This window comes from Gasterosteus aculeatus, chromosome 10 (genome assembly GCF_964276395.1).
Source record: "Gasterosteus aculeatus chromosome 10, fGasAcu3.hap1.1, whole genome shotgun sequence".
In the NCBI taxonomy this organism is placed as follows: domain Eukaryota; kingdom Metazoa; phylum Chordata; class Actinopteri; order Perciformes; family Gasterosteidae; genus Gasterosteus; species Gasterosteus aculeatus.
This window is the reverse complement of record NC_135697.1, coordinates 10,342,607-10,366,288: the sequence shown is the minus strand read 5'-3', so window position 1 is coordinate 10,366,288 and position 23,682 is coordinate 10,342,607. Positions and strand designations below refer to the sequence as shown.

The window sequence follows — 23,682 nt, the reverse complement described above, 5'->3', positions numbered from 1 at the left end:
GCACGCGTGGTCGATATGTTTTGATTGCGGTGTGTCTTAACTACGTTCACCGTGGCGGTCACGGATATTAAGATACCGAGACGGTGACCTGACACGAACCCGCATCGAAGGAAGACGCTCGCATCTGTGGACGCCAGATCCAGGAGACTTTGTCTCCATTAGAGCTGCAGACACACACACACCCCTAACAAAACATGACTGACTTCTCTGTCACTCTTGTATGAGGTCCATTGCTCGTGTCATCAGTGGTAAAATGAAACTCCCCAAGGGAAGGGACAAAAAATTAGAAATAGCCTATTTTTCGTTAAATGCCCCATCTTGAAGTGTTGAATTCTTTGTTACATGTGAAATATAAAAATCCCTAATGCATTGTATCGCAGTTTGTTGAGGTATAGCTAAACGTAACTACTTTTTTTCTGCAAATTACAATTTGCCTCCAAATATCCCTACTTTACACTTCTTTTGTTTTATACTAAATTCAACGTGAGCTCTACGTGGCTGCTGGATATTAGAAACAAATTGACGACCCAGTTCATAAAATGAATAAAAATGCATATAGTGTACACCAGAATACAGCCATGATTCTGAAACTGTGTAATTAATAAAGTAATGACAATATTGTAAAACCACTGTAATTTTGCAACAGTAATAGAATAATACCAATGCAGTTATGATTGTATTTGATGTAATGTAATCAACTGGAATGCATGCAATACTTGAACAACAACTGATATTGACTAAGGATCATTCGAAATCCGAGTTACATTGAACTCACCAGAAGACCACTCCCAGAGGTGTGGACACTAACTTTCACACCTTTAAGCATTGTTATAAATACCTGTAGGAACCATTGTTCTCGAGTTCGCTGGTGGAGACGACAAACGGGCACTAGGGATGGTCAAAGGACTGACCTGGGGCCTGTTGGACCAGCGGCTCCTCAGCTGAGATGTTCTTTTTACTACAACACCATCTCTTTTATTAAAAACATTTGATTTTAACCTTTTGACCTGCGATGGCCTTTTTCCGTCTGGCGTTTCTTCATTTTTAAATACAACACTGCAGAGAATGTGAGTGTGAGTTGCACATCCAGAATAAAATATATCTATGGGTGCTCTCAACATCCACAGCTAGAGGGCAATCTTATGCAATATGATAAATTCTGAACTATTGAGGGATGATCCCTCAGAGATGTTCTAAAGCATTATGAGGAAAACGGATAGAGACTTGTACTGTGTTTCAGTTTTCTTTCAATCCATAATTCTACTTCGCAACATCTCACAAGTAAAAATCGCCCCTCTTCTGCTTCTTGACCTAAGTAAACTATTTCAAGCAAACTTGTGGTGCATCGCTTGAGTAGATATACTCTGTTTCAGGGGCCTGTTCTAGGCATTGTGAGCCATATGTCAGTCACACTCACACAAATCCTGACAAAATGTCTAATTAGGTGAACACACCTGTCTGGTTGCAGGTTGACGCAGCTCCACCTGGTGAATTAACCAAACTATTTCTCCTCTTTTCTTCTCTATGAAGCATGCTCCCGCCTTCCAAACCTTTTCTCATCCTGTAACACAGCTGTAACCATGATGAGGTAATTGACTAAATCACATTCAGGGCTTCTGCCCTGCTGTTGTGTCCGCTGGGTTGAGTGCACCTGTGCTCTTTCCTGCCATGAATAAACGTTTTAAACCTACAATGAACCCGAGCGTATAACTGAAATCCCGACTGTTCGATAAGAGGGTTTATTGGAGGGGTTGTTGAGTCCTGCTGCCACTGGATAAAAGTCCCCCGTGGTATTTAAAAAACAGTTTGTTCTTATTAAGCTGCTGGTGCCAAAAGTAAAAGGGCACAAAAACATCTGAAAACAAATAACATTTCCATTGTTTCTGGCATTTATTTGGACTAACAATTACAAAAAAAGGTATTGAAATACAACACACCCTTATTTTGTCTGCGTCCACCCAGAGAATAATATGAGTTTTTAATGGCAGGGATTTCTTTAATTTTAGTGGAGAATATTAAAAACAAAATGCGTGTGAGAATTTATACAAAACTGACGAATGTCTGGATTCTGCAAATTGTTAACAGCAGTCATGACACACATTTTGATTATTTAACAGAACGGCGACGAACACACTTTGTGTGCGCATGTTAGCACGAACACAAACATTTCATGGTTCTTGTGCTAAAATGTAATCTGCATGCAGCACATTTGTGTTACAGGTCTCAGGATGAAAGAACCTGATGACAGACTTGTGCCTGAGACGAACTGAGAAAAATAGAAATGAATGAAACAGGCAGACATGTGGCTTCTTCTGTCAGCGTCTTCTCAAGCAACGAGACGCTGTACGCGCAAATACAGAGTGAGGGCGGCGGCCTGAAACCACAGCGCTGCACTGCCACCTACTGGGCATAGACAGCACCACACACGATGAAGAAATCTTCATTCCAAATAAATACAAAATAAATACAAAAGTGACCATACATTTTGTGTGCGTCACACGCTCCCGGACAAAATTAAATTGGCTCCATACATCACAAAAGAAAACTTATTCAAACACTACCACATAACCTTTGGGTTCTTACAATCAATTTAACATACAGTTTCAGCATAGTTTATGTACATTTACTGTGTTTCAAATAGATCAAAGTGTGTGTGTGTGTGTTCTTCGGTGCATGTGAACAGGAACTGGATACGGCACAACTGGTGTGTAAGGCATGGCCTGGTATGTCACTGCCTGATGAGGTATTTGGTAAGATATCTGGTAAAATGTTGGACAGTGTTCCTGTTGTGACATGAGATATGGCGGCATTCCCCAAACGGGCATTGCCTGTCCCCATACACTGTTTACGGAGCTGTGTGGGTAGTATGATGGCTGACCCAAAGACTCAATATGTCAATATCCGTGTTGGCTTCCTGTCTCGTGTGGACCTCCTGACTGGTTCACTCTCTTGGTCAACAGCTCCAGAGAGGACAGATCCATCACATTCATCTGTACTGGGGCTAGTTCCCTCATGTTCATACTCTCCCAGTTGCGCTTGGTCTACGAGTAGAAGATCTTCATTGTTTTGCACTTCTGGTACATCCTGTCTCAATCCCCTTTCAGGTATGAAGACATCAGGGTTTTCTCGCCTCTCATCTCTCGCAGGTCTTGCTTTTCTACTAGCTTCCTTCGTCTGTAAGGTGACTCTGGGTTGTTCGGGCAGTTCTGAAGTTGGAATGTGAGCTGCATTTTTCCAAGGTTGAGAAGTAGGTCTCCCCACTCTCATTTCAGTTTCTGTTTGTCTTGGGACCCTCAACCAGTACTGAATCCTCAGAGTATCCTCGTCCGTGTCTGAAGAATCACTGTTCTGAGATAGCGCCCTCTGATTTCGTGTCCTTTCAGGTTGCACTCTTCGCTCCGTGAGTTGTGTGGTCTTTATCTGCGAGGCTAGGTCAACAGGTAATTCGTTTACAACATGCAGGAGGTTTCTGTGATGAGTCCGTACTCTGTTTCCACCAGTCTCTGGAGCCACCTTGTAGACGGGGTTGTCATTCACTTGTTCCCGAACGACATACACTGTTTGTTCCCAATAAGACTGTAACTTCCCTGGGCCACCTCTTTTACCCAGGTTCCGGACCAAGACCCTGTCACCAGGCTGGAGGACAACTCCTTTCAGGTGCCGATCATAATACCTCTTGCCTCTAGCGCTTGATTGTTGACTATTTTGGGAGGCAACTCGATAGGCTTCTCTCATCCGTTTTGCCCATTTATCTGCATAACCTCTGGGTGAATCAGTTTCCTCTTCTGTGGACAGCTCGAATAATAGGTCAACAGGCAGGTGCGGATGATGTCCACACAATAAATAGTGTGGTGAAAACCCTGTGGCTTCATGTTTGGTGCAATTGCACGCATGCACAATCTGTGGTAGGTGTTCTTTCCAATTGCTCTTCTCTTTCTCTTCAAGGGTTCTCACCATCTGAAGCAGGGTTCGATTTAGACGTTCTGCGGGATGACCTTGAGGATGGTACGGTGTTGTCCTGGAGTGGCTCACTCCAGTTAGTTCTTGTAGAGTTTTGAATAGTTCATTTTCAAACTCTCTGCCCTGGTCATGGTGTAGCTTGGCTGGGTAACCAAAATAAGGAATGAAGTCGTTAAAAATTCTTTCCGCAGCTGTTCTTCCAGACTTGTTTCTCGTTGGATACGCTTGGGCAAATCTGGTAAAATAGTCTATTACAACCAAGATGTATTCATAACCACCCTTGCTTCTTTCTAAATGCATGTAGTCGATTGAGACCAGTTCCAGTGGTGAAGTGCCGGTGATACTTCCCATTGATGCTCTGATGTGAACGACAGGTTTCTTCTTTTTGATACAGGGACATCTTCTGGTCACATGAGCTTCAATGTCTCTTTTCATAAAGGGCCAATGGAACCTATCTCTCGCCAAAGTAAGAACTCGCTCAGTTCCTACGTGATTCATGTCATCATGGAAGTGCTTAGAGCCACTGTGTGGTATTTTGTTGGGAGGACGAGTTGCCACATAAGCAATGTCTTGTTTCTCTGCAGCCTGACTACCTTCCCACGTTGCGAATACAGTTTCCTTGGACAATTCTTCGGAACATTGCTCTTCCCTGGCCGGTACCTGATATCAAATCTGAAGTCTGCAAGTTCACCTACCCATCGGTGACCAACAGCGTTCAGTTTGGCTGTGCCCATGACATATGTTAGTGGGTTATTGTCTGTGTAGATGGTGAAGTGGGGTGTATAAAACAAATAGTCCCTGAATTTCTCACAAACAGCCCATTTCAAGGCGAGGAACTCAAGCTTTCCAGAGGGAAGCCTGTAGTTCTTCTCGGCCGGAGACAAAGTTCTTGAACCATATGGCGATGACTCTCAGTCTTCCTTCCTGGCGCTGGTAAAGCACTGCACCTAACCCTTGCTCGGAGGCATGAGTGTGCACGGTAAAGGGCAGGTCAAAGTCAGGGTATGCTAGTACAGGTGGGCTGGTAAGTGTGTCAATGAGCTGGTGGAGGATACCTTGATGTTCTATTGTCCACAGGACTGGGGACCTTGATGAGAGCTGGGCACCCTTCCCTCTTTTTAATATTCTCGGTGGGTTTTCTTCTGTATTTTCTTTTACCTGCAGCAATTCATAGATGGGCTTGGCGATGCGGGAGAAGTTTTGGATGTATGTCCTGTAATAGCTGAGGAATCCAGGAGCTTCCTGACATCTCCTACTCTCTGTTGAATATTGACTGGGAAACATTCATAATCCGAGTTACATTGAATTTACACGGAGACCACTCCCAGAGGTGTGGACACTAACAATACAACACATGTCTTCAAAGTAGAAGGTATGTGCCCCCTACCTAAAATGAGTTTGACACCCCTGCTCTAGAGCAACCACTACCGAAATACTAAATGCAAAAAAAATAAAAGAGTACAAACTTTTAAAGTAGTTTACACAAAAGTCCTACAACTGACTATGTATCCGCTGGACACCACATTGTTTTAATTATAAAGTAAGTTTTAGATTTTTGTATTTTTGAGTCTTTCCAGCATGTCTGTCTGGTGTTTGCACTTCAAAATCACTGACAGATTCCCAGCCAGACAATAAGTTTCGTTGGGGCACGTTTTCTTCATTTACTCCACAGACTGGCGATACATCCTTGCTCCAGGCTCCGCTGGTACCAGGCCAGTAAAAGAAAAAAAAGGAAAAAAAAGCGATTCACATCGCTTGCAGTCAACGACTCATTTTTTCCAAATACTTCAGTGTGTGAGCGACGCAACTCTCACAGACTGCTTCGTCGCTGTGGTTTTCTCTTACAAGGTAAGACAATTATATACTGAAGACAGGAATGAAACTGATGCAAGGTATTGAGAATTGGGATGTTTTTCATGAGATAAACGCGTTGCGGTAATCAGTTTCGGATTAGCCGAGAGGCTACTTGACTTCTTTCAACTGCTGGCAAGCTAACAAAATAAGAGTGAAGCCTCCGGGAATAGTGTATGAAATCAAGGATAACCTACATTTCTGCTTCAGCCTTTTATAAAATACTGGACCGAAAAATGTTCTTGATTAACAAACATATGGTAATACTGTAGCTCGTTCTACTTTTTTATTTAAAATGACATGATTTATACTTTTATTTTGAAGGTAAAATCACACTCTCCGTGTACTGACCCAGTTTTACACAAATTAAAAGTATCACTGTCGCGATTTTTGTTCATTCAATTTAGGTTCGATATCATAGCTCATTAAAAAAACATATTTATTGTTTATTTATCCTTTCCAAATTGAGGAAATGCAGATAGAGGAGCCCTGGTGTGTGAAAAAAAACCCAAAGCTTTACAGTGGAAAAATGTTTAGTGGATAAGAGCTGTAATGATACCTTTTCAACCTACAACTGTGCGTGTGTGTCGATGTGAATATTACCACCAGCCTGATCTATCCTTCATGTTTCAGCCGGTTTGGAGATGCTCCGGGGGGCAGTGAGCAGGGCCGTGCTCTGTCTGTCCTGCTCTCTCCTGCTGGTGGTCTCTATCCCAGCAGACGGTGCAGGGGCAGCAGGGCCTTTTTCTATACCCTCTGAACAACAGTCTGAGGGACCAGGCCTTGAGGATCGGGAGTGGGGTTCTGGATCATCTCTTCTGCACCTGCTCCACAGCTTCCCTGCTGACAGCCCCTTCATAACCGAGACTCCAGGAAAACCAGTCAACTGCACCCAGCGCTTCTGGTTACCACCATCCTCTCCAATCTGCTGGGAAAACATAGCCGGACCCGAGGAGTTTGCGAGGTCGCGTCTGCTCGTCCTCCAGAACAGGGCTGCCCTGCAGGCTGTGTCTACTACCAGCGGCGTGGAGGAGGGAGGGGTCTCCTACGAACTCCAAGCCCAAGGGGAGGTCCAGGGGATCCACTCAGACCACCTGAACGTGGTAGAAACTATGCAGACCATGGAGAAGGTGTTTGCCTCTCTGAAGGAGACCAGGAAAGATGGGAAGGAGCAGGGATTCTTCACAAGGTGAGCAGCAGAAGTACATGGACTATTTGATGCATTTAATGACCTTGGGTGAAATTGTATTGGGGTTGAAGAGCGCGGAATCCTTATTAATTTCAGGGGAAAAAAAGGGATGTAGTAACTGAAGAAGTTGGAATAACGTGAACTCCTGATTTCTTAATTAATGATGTAGGAACAGTAACATATACATACATTACAACAATACTATTTTTTTAAAATACCATGAAAAAACAAGCCCCACTCTACAGAGACGAATCTATTAAGTTCCTGTTATGTTTGTTTCTTCTAAACAAACACCAGCTGTGGGATTATTCCTGAATCATTGTTAGTGAGGCAGTAGAGAACTGTGTGTCCGGGTTACTTGTTTAGTCTGAACATAACGCTGCTTGACTGCCAAAGACCGAGTGGAAAAACTATCCAGACTAACAGTGAAGTCATTCAAATGTTTTCCTACGGCCATCTGTCTGAACATCTGGTTGAAACGAGGCAAAAACAGCTGCAGACAATTAACGTAATTCGGTGATTTATCTCAACTGGATGTGAAAGAACAGAATTTTATTTTACAGGCTCTCATCCAAGGTTGTATGTAAATGTGTGTTATCACTTTCAGCATGAAGGAGCATCTTGCCAACACGAGAGACACCATAGATGGAAGAGATCACATGGCGAACATCCTGGAGAGCCAATTTTCTAAAATAGAGAATACTTTGCTCAACATGCAGCTGCGACTGCACAAACTCATCCTGCCGTGACTGTAACATGAACGGGTTGTCCTATTTGTATTAGTATATATATTTAGGTTATTGGATTATGTTAGTAGTACTCGATATACACCATATGTCATCAAAGCAGCCTAAAAGTAACGCGTCAACTTGTATTCGACAAATACACCTCAAACTGTGATGGCGATGTATCGGACATGAAGCTGTTAAATCATGGAGAGTTCATTGTCACGGCAGCAACCACAAGACATGTGTGAAGCTTAAAATGGAACATGTTGCCTTGTTCAACACATTATTCAAGACGAATCAACTGTATTTGTGTATTTCTCTCTGGCTGTAGTGTAAAATACATGCAGAGCAACATGAATATCAGACAGCACAAACCTTTATTTTAGTATCAAAACAAATCATTTGTAAATGCATTGGGATGAGTATGATGATACGGTAGTCTGTGGTTATATACACTTTAAATATTCACATCTATTGGGCCGATTGTACATTTAAGTTTAGAAAGATGCTGAATGTTCATGTACTTAAGGTGGAAAAAAAAAGAGGGATTTGTACTTTTGATTAAACAACTTTCAAGTATTGCTGAACTACCTGTAACTAAAACCTGACTATCTTTTAAAAACACAATGTAGAACTTAGAATCAGTAACAAGGACATATTACACTTCAACATGTTTGACAGCATCTGTAAAATAAAGTGTTCACCCAATCGAACTTTGAAGATAACCTCTCAGGAGCGGAGACATCTGTGCACCAGCTGTGAGGTATTTACTTTTTGGTCTGTTACATTGAATTAGCCCATAGTGCAAACACTTTATAAGAACAACACTTATCAGACATCGCTATACCAAAAACCTTCAAATATCTAAATCCTGAAACATTAGAATATTGAGGTGTGATTCATACAAGGTTGATTTGTTTTGCCCATTGTTACAAATTAAGATTTCTGGCATCAGGAATTTATCTCAGACATACCGTACAGCTACTGTGTTTCATTAAGACCGTGTGTGTTCTTTGTTTGAAGGTGATCTCTTGAGTCTTCAGTTGTTTTGACATTTTTTCCCCAAATGTTGCTTTACTTTCCGTTCAATGTCCACTAAGGTCTTCCATTATCCCGACAGGTGAACTCTCTCAGTGCATTCAAAAGCGTAGAGAAAGTTTGATGTCTCTTCTGCCAGAGCTCTCAATGAACGACACGACATGTACATTTGATAACATCTGTCCGGACGTAAAATGCAGCAGTTGTCCGTTTTAAAAGTCAGCGTCATCGTCGTTTCCTTCTTGCATTTGCTCCAAAGATTGAAGATAATCTCGAGCCAAGATCTTCTTTGGTAGGATATCTATTAAAGAAATAATTGTACAGTGTCAAACTCGTTCGCACAGCCTGGATTGGCTACAAAATGCCGCCCTCGACTGCTGCACCTCTTTCTATCTGTGTTAAGTGATGTGAAAGGTTTACGGAAATACATCTTGAAAGGTGTACTTAAAAGAATAAATAAATATGGGCAATTCAAAATATATTTAATATACTGTAATTGTTACATCCTATATCATTTTATAATGAAATATTAATGCATAGATTTAAATAGTACGTTTCCTTAGAAAAAAACAGTTAAAAAAACAAATAACTAAACAGTATTTCCCTTAAGAAGCATTTCACTTTGTACACCTTGCTAATGAATGCAGTCAAATACAACAGCACTGAAAAACAATCATATCACTGTTAAAATATAGGTGTTGATTCAACTTCATGACCATTACATGTAGTTTGTAAGGAGATTGGTAAATGTCACCGCATTATACTGAAAGACATTTCTAATAACGAATAACGAATTGAATTGAACATACCATGAAGTTAATTGTAACTTTTGTGGAGATTTATTGCAGGGCTTTTGTATTACACTACATGAACTTGATCAAGGTCTACAAAAGCACACACCATCGTAGCGAAGAGCTAGCAGAGAACATTACAGTCCCCGCAGGTCTATAAAGGCGGCAGCCGAGCTCACCTGTAAGAAAGTGGAAGGTCTCCATCTCCTCTGCGGTGTTAGCCAAGTCGGTGTACGAGAGAGAGTTGGTCGCTTTCCCGGGGCCGTTGTTGAATGAAGCCACGGCCAGGTGCTGGACAAACAGCTCCTTCAACAACACAAGGCGCAGTCAGCAAAAGGGAGAAACTCAAATAAAAAGAACGGAGGCGCTACGTTTACAGTTATTCGACAAGCTAGCAGGCGTGCTACTCGTGGGCTGCGCGGAGCTGGTGTTACGGTTTAACAGGGTCGCCTGTTAAGCCGTAACACCGGCTAGCATCAACGGCTGCTTACTGTTGCCTTGGTGGTGAGGAAAAGAGCGTCCTGGTTGATGCTGGAGACATCGGGGGAGCTCTTCATGATCAACCTCACTCTGGATATCGGGAGGGAGATGTTTTTTTTGTTAGTCGACGACTGGTCCTCTTTGTCCGGAGTGTTTTGGGACATCTTCATAAAGGATCGCACAGGAGTCGGGGTCTGTTTTGAACGGTGACGCTTTCTTCTTCTTCTTCTTCTTCTTCTTCAAATCGACGGGAATTGGCGGTCGTTTCAACGGGTTTCTGCCTCCTGCTGGAACGGAGAAACGTTTTTTTTGTTTACTTTTTGTGCAGAGTAATTATCACACATCCAGACATCCAGATATTACAATTTGTGTCATATCTACTACTACGTTACTTTTAATATAATTAGGTTATTGCATTGATGAATGTAGACCTTGACATTTTGTAACTAATATCTGTATACTATGTTGCAGCCGGCTAATTTCACACTATTCTGTCGTACAATTTTTTTTTTGGCAAAATGTATTATTTATTTATTATAAAATTATTACGTTTATATTGTGTGTTTTTGTATGTAAAGCGTAATACAGAGATGGAGTTCGGCGCACTCTCACCCAGTCCAGTCGGGGCGCTGGACTAAGGAATGCCAAACCACAGAAGAAGAGCCGATGTCAAAGAGGAAATAAGAAGAAGAAGAAGAAACGGAGCGTTCGCAACGGCGTTGAATTGGCTGCGAAAATAAACAGTGCGGGTGGCGATCGCTGCGCTTTATCTGTTGTCATATCCGTCACAGAAAGGGAACCTCTGTCTCCATATTTGTGTCGTTCGGAGGAGGCGCGTCGGTATCGGTGGCGTAGCCGTCCTCCCATTGTTGATCCCTGCACGTTAGCGAGGTTCGTTTCCCCGATTGCTTACGATGCCGCTGGGCTTGAAGCCATGCTGCGCCGTTTGCAAGACGAACTCCTCCTCGATGTGGAAGAAAGGGAACCAGGGAGAGATCCTCTGCAACAACTGCACGGGAAAGAGCAGTGGCGGCGGTGGCGGTGGCGGCGGCGCGTCAGGCCCCTCCATGTCCTCCATCGCTCTGCCCAGCAATGGCGGGGGAAAGCAGGTCGGTTTGCTGTGCTGTAAATGGTGCCTTTCACATGTTGTTTTTCTTTCACATGTTGTGTTTCTTATGGGTGCAATCCAGACTCTGTGGTTGTTTTTTAAGGGCGCTTTGCAGTCTGAAAAGAGAATTACTTGGATGTGTAATTCGAAGCTCAAATACCTGGTTTGTGTTTGCTTTTTAGTCCAAGCAGGAGATCCACCGAAGGTCTGCACGTTTGAGAAGCACCAAGTACAAAGCGCCTGCATCTGAGAAGAAGGTGTCAACAAAAGGAAAGGGGAGAAGACATATATTCAAACTTAAAAATGTGAGTGTTGCCTTGTTTATTTCTATTGTTATCAAGATGTGCTATTAATGTTTGTATTTGATCTCTTTTCTCAGCCAATCAAAGCACCAGAATCTGTAGCAACAATCATCACATCAGAATCAGTGTTTTATAAGGTATGGTGCTTATTATGCTCAATATCTGATTAATCAATCCCATGTTAATTTGAGAGCATTTCCTGATCTATTTCTCTATTCCTTCATCTTATTGTCGCTCAAATGACTATGGTTGTACTAAACTTCTATAAGAACCAGGCCGATTACAGTGTTCCCGTTTCCACTTGTTTCCTCAGGGTGTTTACTACCAGTCAGGAGATGTGATCAAAGTAACCGATGAGGAAGATGGGAAGCCGTACTATGCTCAGATCCGAGGATTTGTGCAGGACCAGTACTGTGAAAAGAGTGCTGCACTCACCTGGTTAATCCCAACACAGGCGAGCCCGAAGGACCTGTTTGATCCTGGAACGTACATTGTTGGTGAGCGACTGGAGATTCAAATTTTAAGATTTTCAAGACATTTATGTGACAAGTTGAGAACAATCTGATTTGTATTAGGTCCAGAGGAGGATCTGCCCAGAAAGATGGAGTACCTGGAGTTTGTGTGTCACGCCCCCTCTGAATATTTCAAGTCTCGGAGCTCTCCGTTCCCAACCATCCCCATCCGACCAGAAAAAGGTTACATCTGGACCCACATAGGACCGACGCCGGCCCTCACTGCCAAGGAGTCTGTCAGTGGCAGCAGTTAGCACAGCTGTGCTATGGACTTGTTTGTTGCTTTTTAAACGGACATATATGTACATTTATGTAATATAATGAAAAGATAAAATTGTTTAACCTCTGCCGTTACTTCAGAAACCAGCGTTGTTATTGAAATGTTGTACACATAATACTTTTGTATTTAGTTCAGTTTTTTCCCCCCAAGTTAACCAATTCAAGGGAGGGGGGGGGTAGTATTCTGGCAAGCGGTTTGATCTGGTGCTCCTCTGCTGTGAGCGCCACACAGACATATTCACGACCATATTCATGTCAGTGTGGAACTGCCGTGCATGGAAAAATAAGACAAAAAAAGATTGGCCCCTCCCTGTTATATTGTTTGGGGAAACACTGTAGTTTAAAAACAAAAAAAGCTCTTCTTCACCGTCCCTTTGTCTGATTGTTTCAGAAAATGGTATTTATTCATTGAGATTCTTTGTTTTTATCATTTTTCCTTTTGTGAATGATACTGTAATTATGACAACAATATGCTGATACAGTAAAGAAAAAGTCTGCACCACAATCTAGATCCCATGTGTCTGTCGTCCCAACACTGCTCTCTTCACCTCATTTTCAGGTAAGCTGTATGATGATGCTCTAAGGATGGTGTGCTCTTGAGAGTCTGATGATGGTTCTGTGGTGTGGGAACAAAACGGGGGGGATGAAAGAATATTCTTCACCTCATTACAGCATCAAAATCACATTGTGATTAAAATCTCATTCAAGTAAATTTTCCACTGACATTATTCATATGCGCTAAACGCTAATTGGGTTTAATAAAAAACAAATCAACAGAAATAATAACGGTGCATGTCCCATCAACTACTACTAGGGAGGGCGGGGGGGGGGGGGGCAGCTTCATCGCCGGTTCTAGTCATCCTGACCGAATCTAAACAAAGAGGGAAGTGCGCAGGGGGGAGCGCTCTCGCTCTGCCGCCTTACTCTTGGATGTCTCAGTCACTTCAAAGATTCATCTCGTCTGCTCGAACATCTGCGCTCGTGTCTCAAAGCTTTTCTGGCTGCCTAAATGTCTCATTTATTTTCCACTGATGGATCGGACGTTATGAACTTCACTTGATCAAGCGAACAGGCAGGAGCATGGGCAAAGTCCAGTCCAAACTTGGTGAGGTGTTTTATGGCATTACAATGTTTTGAGTTTAAAAAGAATATTAAATCGCTTCTGACTTGTATTGTATTCGCTCTTGTTTGGACAGTTTCGAAACGCAGACATAGTCCTGAAGGTAAGCCGGTTACCACAGAAACTGCACAAACAACACACGGACTTGAGTTCTCTCACGTGTTCACAAATATGCTTATCTTCTGCAGGTGGTAGTTTGGTTTCCAATGTGCAGACATGTCAAAGCGAGCTGGAGCGTATCCACAAAACCAAACTGACCGAGGTAGAACATTTATTTTTATGATTCATGTATATATTTTCTTTATACACTTGCCTATTATTCTAACAGCTACAGACGCATCTAAAACTCTCCCGCTAGAGCGATTGCACAGGAAAAGATCCCACGATGCTCATTTTAGGTTTCCTTTGACAGTGTAACGGTCCGTTTTTGATGGATCACCAGGTAGAATTGAGTCTCTGATAGAACGAATGGGATTATCCAACCTGGAGCTGTTCACGTGTTTAATCACATCCAAACATCAGATATTTTATTAATGAAATAGCCAATCCTTTAGTTAATCAAGGAATATATGATAATCTGAGAGGGAAAAGATGTTTTTCTGTGAATCAGGTAAGGGAAGGACTGGACCTAACTTTAAATTAATAATAATTACACCTACACACAACACATATTTGAGGGGAAATTGGTCCCACAGATCATCATCTTATGAGATTTTTTTGTATTTAATTTATAAGTCGACTTATGTTCTTATGAAAAAGGCAATAATAAACACTAACACTGGTCTAGAGCACAGCCAACAGCTTCATATCTTTTAAGCCAATTTTGAGGTAAATCATATTTGCTCACATCACATCCAAGGGACATAAAAAACGTTTGGAGGTAGTCGTATGTTTATTCTTCCGCCCTACACTCCTCCTTCTCTATAAAGAGACTTCCAAGTCTGTGAAGTGCAACACGGCCACCCCCTCCAAACAGAAAGGTCTTTATATCTAGCTGGAGAAGAAAAAAAAAGTCTCCACATCTGGTACTGCTTTCCTTCTCCCGTCAGACGGACTGTGAGAGGGGGAGAGGAAAAAGATGTGGGGAGTGGGTGTTCGGTGGGTGTTTGATTGCGTAAATGGCCTCGCATGTAGACTGTGAGCATCAGTGAAGCAGCCTTGAATTGTATTAAAAAAGAACTATGAAAACTGTCAGATGCTGCACTATTAACCATAAACATATCAATTCCGTAGAACCAGATTTGGCGGTGAAAGCACATCACAGATATCTAATGTCCCTCCATAGATCAAAGGATTTATTGTAAAATGTAAATTACGTAAAGGTAAAATAAGAAAAACAACCGACATGCCACTTTCACTTTTTCTGCTGCTTGTTTGATCTTTTAAGCGCTACTGTAAAAGTCATGAGATTCAGTGTGAGTTGTCACGAGTGTTGTTGTTTTGAGGTTCATGAAATGTGGTGTGAAAGGTCTGGAAAGTTACACAATTTGGAAAATGTTGTCAACTCTGCCAAGTTGTTCTAAAGGTTGTGGTAGAGTTTATGCGCTTGTTAATGACGGAGATCTTCTTGTCATTAAGTTTTCCAGACTAGTTTAAATCTCCATAACACCACCACTTCAAACAGAATTTATGATATTTTATATTGTATACGCCTTTTGGTCTTACGTCAACTCTCCTTCTGTGTGCTCGTTCTGAAACTCTGCATTTAAAACGTTTTCCATGGATTAAAAACAACGACACCTAAAAACGATTCCTAAAATAACTATAATAGCTATTTTTTTGTTAAAAGCATAGATGAAATGTTTGTGTATCACTATCTGTTAAGATCTTTAACTTCTTCTATTTCACTCTTTTTCCACTATTTTTTTACCTGAAGTCACCGGAGCATCGTGTCTCAATGTTTGCGTCCCCACAGTGAAACTTCCTGTCCAGGTATCAAGTTTTCAAAAAAAAGGTCGCTCGACATTCTTGTTGAGACAAAGGCAGCTACTGTTCTGCCGACATTTGAACCTCTACGATATCGGGACGAGTGCACGGAAGACGGACGCATAATGAGGGTGTAAAGCGCAACAGTGGTTCAATGTACTGCACACCTTTTCGCTACCTGCACCACCTCTTCCACTTTCCACCCTTTCCCCCCTGTAACTCAACCCAGCATCAAAGCCTCACAGCCGGCAGAGAGAAGAGGCTGTTGAGAGGGAGATTGGTGTGTATGTGTGCATGTGCGTGTTGGTGTGAGGACGTGCACGCCTCTGCATTCGCACCAGAATCAGTGTGACGTTGGTGATGGACTGTCGTGTTGAGAGATGAGATAAGAGTCTTGTTGGAGCTCTCGGTTCTCTGCTGAGCAGACTGGTTTCCACCTGTGAGAGGAGCGAGTATGTCTGATCGGATGTTTTAAATGTGCTAAGGCAGCAGGGTGGCGCTGCGTCCCAGTGGCTGAAATTTATTGTCTCTAATCTGGCCTCACAACTTTGCATTTAATTATCATATGACAACTTCAGGGACACGTGAGTTACGTACGACAGTGAAGAAAAGCTCAAGATGTCTACAGTTTAAAAATGAGAACTATGAAACTATGAAATCTCTAAACCTCATTTTCTTGCTCTTTTGCTTTCTCACTGTCTCCCTTAGGACATTGTTTCCATAGTGGAAATGGAAAAAAGATTGGAATCACTGTTCCATTTAATCAAATATGTTGAAAAAGTCATTTTTCTAGACAAAAGTCAAAGGCAGTTTTTCTACAAGGACAAAACCCCCAAAGTGTTCGGCTTTGCTCTCATCTAAGCGACCAATCCTCCCACCCATGGGACATGAAACGCTCTTAATTGCTTCCTCTGTTCATTCCCTCTCCCTCTCTAACATGTGTTCTCTGTGTTAATTTAAACTCTGTCACTCTTTTAACAGAACCTGTACGTAGAATTGAGGGCAAACAGGTCGGGCCGTAACTGCAACCTTAAAGGTGAGTAGAGAACCACTAGAATATGTACCGTACTGCCATTTATCCCCTTCAATCTATTCCAAAGGGCTTGATTATTACCTGAATCAGAACAGGAAGCCGTTTATGGCCACGGATACAGGAATTTGTTCTGGTGGTTGGTGCAATTTTACGAGACAAAGAGTATGGGCTGTATGTTAGCAGAGAGTTTGGATACAAAAGCTTTATTATGTCACCTACATTCTTTACAAGAAGAACGCATCTGTTTGTGTGGAAAAACGTCCACCTTTTGGGTTCTGTTAGTTTCCTCTTTGCTGCTATACTGTGCTTGAAAATGAAGCTTTAGACAAGGGATAATCTATTTGGAAATGTCAACACAGTTATAATAGTGAGCCGCAAACTGTGTCTGCTGGGTTGACAACATTCATAGTTGAGCTCCGTGTGTGGTTTAGTTGTTCTGCCACCAAAGAAGACACGCCATGGAAGTAAAGGCATCCACTTCCGCGTCCATAAACAAGCCAATAAGAGGAACAGCCATGCTGATGTGAGTATCTCTAAGTCCCTGCAACAAATTATTTTAGCACTTTCCAAGCAACTGACTCATCTGATGTTAATCAACATGGTATATTAATCACAAGTTGAGGTTTTCTGGTCTCAAAGGTCAACTCAAACATCATAAATCATAACCAACCGCAGTTACGTGGTTAAATCTTTACTGTAGCAGAACTAAGTTGTGGTTTTCCTGATGATATGTGCACATACTACAGGTTACAGAGTGTCACATGGGGCCTGATGAGGACACACAGCGCGAGTGGGTCTTCACACTGTACAACTTTGACAACAGTGACATGGTCAACCAAGAAGTACGTTTCTTTCTTTCATGCACTTTGTTCAAATGCATCATCGTTTCAGCTCTGCCTGTCCACAGCGTGTATATGTGTGTGTGTGTGTGTGTTCTGCAGGACATCAATAGTCTGATGCACTCCATGTATGAGGTTCTGGAGGCGTCGGTCAAGCCGCCTTACGGTGGCCCCACACCCCTGAAGATAAAGCTAGTTGTGACTCCGTCAGCTGACCCTGAGAACATCTTACAAATAGGTGAAAATACCTTTAATATATTATTAGTGGTAGACTTATCATTTTGTTTTTTTTCTCAAATGCCTTAACTGTGGTTTTTGACCGCTGTGATGTCCATCTCTCAGCCACCGAGAAGGAGCAGAGTGAGTTGTCTCAAGAGTCGGGACACCAAGCGAGAAGTTTTTATTGCGTGGAGGAAAACATAGAGCGCCGAAACCACTACCTGGATCTAGCTGGCATTGAAAACTATACCTCCAAGTTTGACAACACAGGTAGATAGACTCCTCTATCGTTGTTGCTGCCTGAGCTTTCCTCTGGAAATACATCCAGTGTTCTTTCTTCTTCTTTTTCCCCAGAACCTCTCTCTCAGGAGCCCAGTAAGGATGATGGCTGTGCTCCCAAGCACCCCCCTGTGGTGATCAGAGAGAAGCACGTCTCCCCTGGCTCTCCGGGAGGCCTCTCTATCCCCGCTTCCCTCAAAAGCAAGGCTGTGTCAGCTGGGAAAGACAGAAATGGAGGACAGGGAAAGTCTTGCCGATTACACGGTCCACCCCCGGCCTCATGTGGTCGTCCTTCTCAGCCCCATAGCGTCCTGCAACGTGGCCACAGCAGGAGGGTGCGCTGCAGGGTACCAGATGCCCAACACGCCCGATCCACACCGGGGGGAGATAAGGAAATGTTTTCCATTCTTCAGTCCTCTCGAGCGCAGAGACACGAGCACCATCACCATCATGAGCACCACCATCATCATCACCACCACCACCACCACCCTTCGGGGAATTCATTTTAGACACGTATGAGGCAGGAGGGAAGAGGTGGTGTAGACTGTCGACCTGAAATCCTATTGATCATTTATCAGTTGCATCATATTGCAATAACAACCACACAAAGCTCATGCTTTCTTTTATGCCTGTGATAAATTTTACTCAATAATGGCAAGACAACCACTATTTGCAATATATTCTGCATTGACCACAGTGTGATGTTTTATCATAGGTGTTTTTGATCACTGACATGATACAGACTTGCTGTAACATGTGTTTATATTGGCAGAAATCCACCAGGGAAAAGGCAGAAACACACTTGCCTCCACTGACCTCAAGCCTCCAGAGACCATAATGCATTGCAACCATGTGGTGTATTTTGATACTAGCAAAGACAGATTTGTGGCAAAAAGTGAACGTACCAAATAAGTAGATTTTTACCTCATCATTAGCTGCCTTCTCAAATGCAGTCAATGTTACAAACTGACTGTGATTCTGTATCCCAGTCAGAGATTTGATTGTTCCTGTATTGCTGCTTCTACTCTCACAACCTTGTTTTCTTCGGGCTCCTCATGTGAATAGAGTCGCCTAGAGGTGCTATTGACACGTGTCCCAGTGGCATTCAGATGTTGTGCTCTTATCTCTCTAGTTTCATATAGACACTGTCCCCGACGAAGGACGTGAGACAGCTGTTTCTATTAATAACCTCAACTCTTCTTACCTCCCACGTGGCCCCTGTGCTCCACCAGAGCAAACCTGGCTCCAGACAAATGCGCGACACCCAGAGACGGACAACAACAGAGGAAATCCACCAAGCAGCAACCACAGAGCTGCTCAACTGCAGCTCTCACCAAACAGGACCTTCAAATAAGTAGAAACAAAAGATAAAACCTGGAATCATGAAGTCACTGCGCTTCGTTGCTGCTGAGGGCTTCATTCAGAGCGGACCAAGTGCTGTGGAGAACCTCAACTGTGTGTCTTTTAACCTCTACCCGCTTCTCTTCAAGGCCTGCTACCTCCATGAGCAGGCTGACTTGCTGCGTGTTCTGGTCCAGGCATGGCCTCTTCCCGTGCTTGACCTACATGGCCTGCTGGGACAAACTGTTGACTGCCAGACGGACCTCACCTCCCAAACCTGCAGGCTTTGTTTGGAGTCGATTCTGACTGGCCTCAAGGTACTTTGATGTTAGATCTTATATGTCTTATCACACCGATGTCATCCGTATGTTTTATTTGCACGCTTTCTTTGCATGCTTTCTTTATTTTTTCTGTGTGTGGCGTCATTGCCATTAACACATATTCATAAAGCCCTGCATCAAACATTCATAAAGGAACTCAAAACAATTTCCCCTTGTTTGTCAAAGGATTACGTGCTGTCTCCTCCGAGGACATACGCCAAGAGGCTGCATTTGGTGGACCTGACTGCGCTGAAGGATGTCGAGCACCAGCCCTGCCCCTGCCAATCCACACTGGGTCGATGGGCGAGGACCCACCTCCTGACCCAAATGTGCTATGATACCATGGTGGCCATGCAGGACAGCGACGTGTCCCCGTCTGCCTTTGAAACATCTATCGATGTCCGTCTGAACGGCTTCGTCACAGGCCGCAATTATGAGCTGGTGGCTCAGACCTTCGTCCTCCTCCGCTACTGTCCACTGAAGCTCCGCTTTGTCAGTTTTCGGGCTGATTCACTCTCACTCAAGCAGCTTTTCTATGTTCTTCGCCTCGCAGACACTGAGTCCATTTTAAAGCTGGAGATAGTCCACAACGTTCCGCTAGAGGCGACACACTTGGAGGTGCTGCTGTCCAAGGTGGCGTTCCCCAAATTACAGTCTTTGACGGTGCCGACCGGGGCGTTAGATATTAGGAGGTTGGCCTACGACGATGACGTGATGTCCATCATCGGTAACCTGCTGGCACAACAGAGCGGCCTGACGGAACTCTACGTTGGTTTCTCAACTCTAACTGGACACCTACGCAGACTGCTTAAGTGAGTTAATGGACAAAGATGGAAGTATGGACAGGGACCAAAAGGTGTCCTTGTTTGTCGTCATGTGGATGAGATGGATGGCTCGGGTGTCTGACCTCAAAGCTTTAATATAGCTTACAACAATCACCTTCAACCAGAGTCCCAGCACATTGCAGCTTCCAGGCTCTTGTTTAGCAATGGGGCGTATTTTGTTGTTAAAATTGCTGCCATGATGCCAGAGTGAGAGACAGACGGCTGCACCGGCAAGTTAGCCAGAAACCCGTTGCGATGTGGTTGCAATGGAAATAGAACAAGAGCACAAGCCACTAGCAACAGAGCTGTCGATCACAATCTCGCGTCTAACTTTACTTCTTTACTCCTGATCTACATAAGTAAGCCTTTCTGGCACCAATCCTATATAACAAATATTTTATGAGGACCAACCACAACTGCACATCATCGATTTCTGTACAAAAATTGTCGTTTCATTTAACGCTATGTTTTACCCCTTTGCTTTACCCAGTCCCCTCAACACTCCTTTGCAGTGCTTGGAGTTGGCGAATTGCTGCCTGAGCCGCGTTGACATGACCTACCTGTCGAACAGCCTCCACAGTGAGTTCCTAGTCCGCCTGGACCTCAGTGGACATGACATTTTCAGCTCTTTCCCTACCTGTTTCCACAAACTGCTCTGCCGCTGCTCAGCCACATTGGTCAGCCTGGCCCTCGAGGAATGTAACATAGAAGACGAGCACATGGACGCCTTCACTGATGCTCTGACTTGCTGTCAGGGTCTGGAGGAGCTCAAACTTCTGGGGAACCCCCTAACCTCTGAGGCCCTCCAGAGGTTATTCTCTATGCTATCTGTGGGTTTTCCTAAGCTTAAATACATAGAGATGCCAGTTCCCCGCCAGTGTTACTCTGAGAGTGTAACTTATCCTCTTAATGATTCAGATTTACTCCTGTACAACAGGGAGTTGTTTCAGGAGGTCAGGGGTCAACTGATGGGGATCCTGGAAGGAGCTGGGAGAGAGAGTGTGGAGGTGTGCTCCCCACTTATGGGGGCCTATGACCCAGAGATCAATGAAACCAGCAATGAGCTGGGGGTGTCCATGTTGAAGTCTTTTAACAGCGTCATAGGGAACTTCATTGGTTGCATAACTGAGGTGAACGACAGGAGATCACAGGACAATAATTAGTGGGGTTGCATGTGGAAGGATTAAGTAAGCAGACCGACAGCGATGGGTCATGACCTCTGATTAACACAAATAGACATCTGCTTAGAACAGACCTGAAACCTTAATCAGAATAAAATTGTTATTTTTGGGCTATAAGTAATTAGACATTTTAACGCAGTGCTACTTCTGATTGCTTGTAAACTGTCACCACTCCTGTGCATGATTGAAGGGCAAAACTCTATATATATATATCTATAAGTAAGCAAGATTTGTTTGACTGGTTTAATATGCACTCATGAATTTCAATGTATGATTGTCTCAGAGAATTGCGTTTTATATTCTAACAGCCTGGAAGACAAAGATGTGCAGTGCAGCTAGATGTAGCTACGATAGAAGTTATGGTAGACACCTGAAGTTTGCCTATGATATTTTCTTACGACTATTCTGGTGTAAATGCTTTTATAAAACTGGATTTGTAAAGAGCACATATTTGCAACATGGAATATATCTGATAAACAAGTATACTCGTGATTGTTTCTTTTTTTTCTTCCCAATAATTAAATCTTGAATTAGCCATTTATCCACTACATCATAAAAACTGACACATCCACATCCTCCAAAATGTACAATTTTTTTTAATGAGCTCTGTTTTATATAGGTAAGATTTCATCTTAAATATTACACCAAGGAAAGGACTGAATACAAGGATTAACAATTTTGACCAGGAACCATCTATTTCTTCATCCACTCCTCCCTTTCGTTTCTCTCACGGATCACCTCCTCCAAATATGGTGTAAGATAACGGATATCCTTTAGGGAGAGGAAAAGAACAAAACATGGGATTAAAATACAAAAAGCAGGCTATTTTTATAGCATAATTCACACTAGATAACATTTTTGATCACTCAAGCACAGAATCAAAGACCCTCCCAAAGGACGTATTTTATTGATCTAATTATTACTACTTTAATTGTACTATTCACATTATTAAAACGGTTTTGCATTAATTCACTTTTTCCTCTACATCTGGCTACAAAAATCAAATTTTCAAGATTTGAATTAAAGGCCATGTACCTCTTCATATTTCGTCCACTGGTCTTTAGGGAGGATCTGCTGCTTCATGGAGAGATCCAGGGCTCTCTTGACCCTGAACATCCTGTCATTGTACTGGGGCTCTGGTAGCCTCCTCAGTGCCTCTTTCACATCAGAATCCTCAAGGATGGTATCATCACGCATTAAACCTACGGAAAGAAAATATGAGAATCTTAAGATCCTAAATAGATAATCAAAGACAGGCACTACAGGGACTACTACAACCCTAAATGTATAGTGACATGAATATCTCTACATTCAGTTACAAAAACGAGTTATATCAAGGTTTAATACGCTGAATATTTGTATCAATACATGAGAACTTGCCTAACTTGTTGAAGCCACACAGGTTATAATACCACTTGCGGAATCCACCCAGGAGCCTGCCTGTCGCGACTGAGAACAGGAGAAGAAAGACACACAGCATCAGGATCAATTTCGCAGCACGAACTTTAATTCAGAGTCAAGCAAATCAAATACTGAAAGCTCCCACCAGATGTGCAGAGTGAGGAGCAATGTTAGTTATTCTTACATTAGTGATACAACTATAAAAGGGTCTCAGGCGATAGAGTACATCCCCTCAAATAACGATAGATTATGAGGCAATCTAGTGAGCGAACACGCGTTAGAAAATATGTTCAAACTATACACACTAGTGACTAATCGACAGAAACAACACAGTGCTAAGGAGCTACTTAGCATAGGTCAAAAGGTAACGACGCTACAGCGTTAATCAAAAGCAAAGCCAGAACATATGACAGCTTTTAAGAAAACAAGTAAGTAACCATAAACCACCAAAGCAGATCTGGCTGTAAAATAAATATTTTCACAGTGATAACGTTAGCAAGGGTAGCTAGCGATAAGCTAAAGTAGTTAAGCTAACCACCACCCTTAGCATCAGTTAGCACGGGGACACTAAAGGACACACACCCGCAAAACGCGTCTAAAGACAGATGCAGTGTGATAATTAGCAAAACTGAATGGAGTGTCTGAAGGTAAAACATTGATGACGGCCTGTACGCACAACATCATCTTTAGTGCGGTTGTACAACGTTACAAATGGAAATCTAATTAGATAGCGATGCTACTGTACCTGGTGCCCTCGACGCCATCTTTATCAGTGTGAACGGCCGCGGTGCGTCATGGGTAAGGAGGAGGCTTCAGCACGTCATTTAAAGATAAGAGAAAAAGGTTTTCATTGTCACTAGTGAATCAACGAAATTTCATTTGGTAGCCCTCAGCCTTCCAGCAGCAGCCAACAAACAATATAGAAATAAAATGTACATAACTAGTAAAAACATTATTAAAG

General features: G+C 42.9%; 6 protein-coding genes across 7 annotated transcripts; 4 read left to right on the top strand and 2 right to left on the bottom strand.

The window, feature by feature from the left end:
- The first annotated feature begins 5,529 nt into the window (after nt 1-5,529).
- Nucleotides 5,530-8,441, top strand: LOC120826253 (uncharacterized). Its single transcript, XM_040188368.2, has 3 exons — nt 5,530-5,808; nt 6,445-7,000; nt 7,608-8,441. The coding sequence occupies exons 2-3, from the start codon at nt 6,456-6,458 to the stop codon at nt 7,747-7,749; spliced, it is 687 nt and encodes a 228-aa protein (XP_040044302.1). The 5' UTR covers nt 5,530-5,808; nt 6,445-6,455; the 3' UTR covers nt 7,750-8,441.
- Nucleotides 8,089-10,324, bottom strand: chrac1 (chromatin accessibility complex subunit 1). Its single transcript, XM_040188369.2, has 3 exons — nt 10,049-10,324; nt 9,737-9,863; nt 8,089-9,067 (listed from the first exon to the last, which is right to left on the bottom strand). The coding sequence occupies exons 1-3, from the start codon at nt 10,205-10,207 to the stop codon at nt 8,979-8,981; spliced, it is 375 nt and encodes a 124-aa protein (XP_040044303.1). The 5' UTR covers nt 10,208-10,324; the 3' UTR covers nt 8,089-8,978.
- Nucleotides 10,325-10,710: 386 nt separating this feature from the next.
- gatad1 (GATA zinc finger domain containing 1) lies at nt 10,711-12,743 on the top strand. The gene is made up of 5 exons (XM_040188367.2): nt 10,711-11,146; nt 11,328-11,450; nt 11,525-11,584; nt 11,761-11,944; nt 12,023-12,743. The coding sequence occupies exons 1-5, from the start codon at nt 10,952-10,954 to the stop codon at nt 12,211-12,213; spliced, it is 753 nt and encodes a 250-aa protein (XP_040044301.1). The 5' UTR covers nt 10,711-10,951; the 3' UTR covers nt 12,214-12,743.
- Nucleotides 12,744-13,160: 417 nt separating this feature from the next.
- On the top strand, nt 13,161-18,530 carry LOC120826251 (protein naked cuticle homolog 2-like). 2 transcript variants are annotated; one of them, XM_040188365.2, is made up of 9 exons: nt 13,161-13,343; nt 13,435-13,461; nt 13,547-13,620; nt 16,266-16,320; nt 16,749-16,840; nt 17,064-17,159; nt 17,259-17,394; nt 17,499-17,645; nt 17,730-18,530. In XM_040188365.2, exons 1-9 carry the CDS (start codon nt 13,319-13,321, stop codon nt 18,161-18,163), a joined length of 1,086 nt encoding a protein of 361 aa, XP_040044299.1. In that variant the 5' UTR covers nt 13,161-13,318; the 3' UTR covers nt 18,164-18,530. The 2 variants fall into 2 exon arrangements, with proteins under 2 accessions (XP_040044299.1, XP_077937777.1); XM_078081651.1 differs by having other exon boundaries at nt 13,328-13,461.
- lrrc14b (leucine rich repeat containing 14B) lies at nt 17,730-21,812 on the top strand. Its single transcript, XM_040188361.2, has 3 exons — nt 17,730-19,312; nt 19,502-20,127; nt 20,630-21,812. Exons 1-3 carry the CDS (start codon nt 19,037-19,039, stop codon nt 21,300-21,302), a joined length of 1,575 nt encoding a protein of 524 aa, XP_040044295.2. The 5' UTR covers nt 17,730-19,036; the 3' UTR covers nt 21,303-21,812.
- Nucleotides 21,813-21,898: 86 nt separating this feature from the next.
- Nucleotides 21,899-23,630, bottom strand: uqcrb (ubiquinol-cytochrome c reductase binding protein). Its single transcript, XM_040188370.2, has 4 exons — nt 23,467-23,630; nt 22,701-22,769; nt 22,356-22,522; nt 21,899-22,091 (listed from the first exon to the last, which is right to left on the bottom strand). The coding sequence occupies exons 1-4, from the start codon at nt 23,483-23,485 to the stop codon at nt 22,014-22,016; spliced, it is 333 nt and encodes a 110-aa protein (XP_040044304.1). The 5' UTR covers nt 23,486-23,630; the 3' UTR covers nt 21,899-22,013.
- Nucleotides 23,631-23,682: the final 52 nt, after the last annotated feature.

Coding starts and splice junctions, on each gene's coding strand:
- gatad1 (XM_040188367.2), top strand. CDS start 10,952: ATGCCGCTGGGCTTGAAGCCATGCTGCGCCGTTTGCAAGACGAACTCC. Junction 11,147..11,327: donor GCAATGGCGGGGGAAAGCAG/GTCGGTTTGCTG, acceptor TTTGCTTTTTAG/TCCAAGCAGGAGATCCACCG. Junction 11,451..11,524: donor ATATATTCAAACTTAAAAAT/GTGAGTGTTGCC, acceptor CTCTTTTCTCAG/CCAATCAAAGCACCAGAATC.
- lrrc14b (XM_040188361.2), top strand. CDS start 19,037: ATGAAGTCACTGCGCTTCGTTGCTGCTGAGGGCTTCATTCAGAGCGGA. Junction 19,313..19,501: donor CGATTCTGACTGGCCTCAAG/GTACTTTGATGT, acceptor TGTTTGTCAAAG/GATTACGTGCTGTCTCCTCC. Junction 20,128..20,629: donor CACCTACGCAGACTGCTTAA/GTGAGTTAATGG, acceptor TGCTTTACCCAG/TCCCCTCAACACTCCTTTGC.
- LOC120826253 (XM_040188368.2), top strand. CDS start 6,456: ATGCTCCGGGGGGCAGTGAGCAGGGCCGTGCTCTGTCTGTCCTGCTCT. Junction 7,001..7,607: donor GAGCAGGGATTCTTCACAAG/GTGAGCAGCAGA, acceptor TATCACTTTCAG/CATGAAGGAGCATCTTGCCA.
- uqcrb (XM_040188370.2), bottom strand. Junction 22,523..22,700: donor GTGTGGCTTCAACAAGTTAG/GCAAGTTCTCAT, acceptor TTCTTTCCGTAG/GTTTAATGCGTGATGATACC. Junction 22,092..22,355: donor AGTGGACGAAATATGAAGAG/GTACATGGCCTT, acceptor CTCTCCCTAAAG/GATATCCGTTATCTTACACC.
- chrac1 (XM_040188369.2), bottom strand. CDS start 10,207: ATGAAGATGTCCCAAAACACTCCGGACAAAGAGGACCAGTCGTCGACT. Junction 9,864..10,048: donor TCCTCACCACCAAGGCAACA/GTAAGCAGCCGT, acceptor GTGTTGTTGAAG/GAGCTGTTTGTCCAGCACCT. Junction 9,068..9,736: donor GACCTTCCACTTTCTTACAG/GTGAGCTCGGCT, acceptor TTTCTTTAATAG/ATATCCTACCAAAGAAGATC.
- LOC120826251 (XM_078081651.1), top strand. CDS start 13,356: ATGGCATTACAATGTTTTGAGTTTAAAAAGAATATTAAATCGCTTCTG. Junction 16,841..17,063: donor AGAGGAACAGCCATGCTGAT/GTGAGTATCTCT, acceptor CACATACTACAG/GTTACAGAGTGTCACATGGG. Junction 17,160..17,258: donor GTGACATGGTCAACCAAGAA/GTACGTTTCTTT, acceptor TGTGTTCTGCAG/GACATCAATAGTCTGATGCA.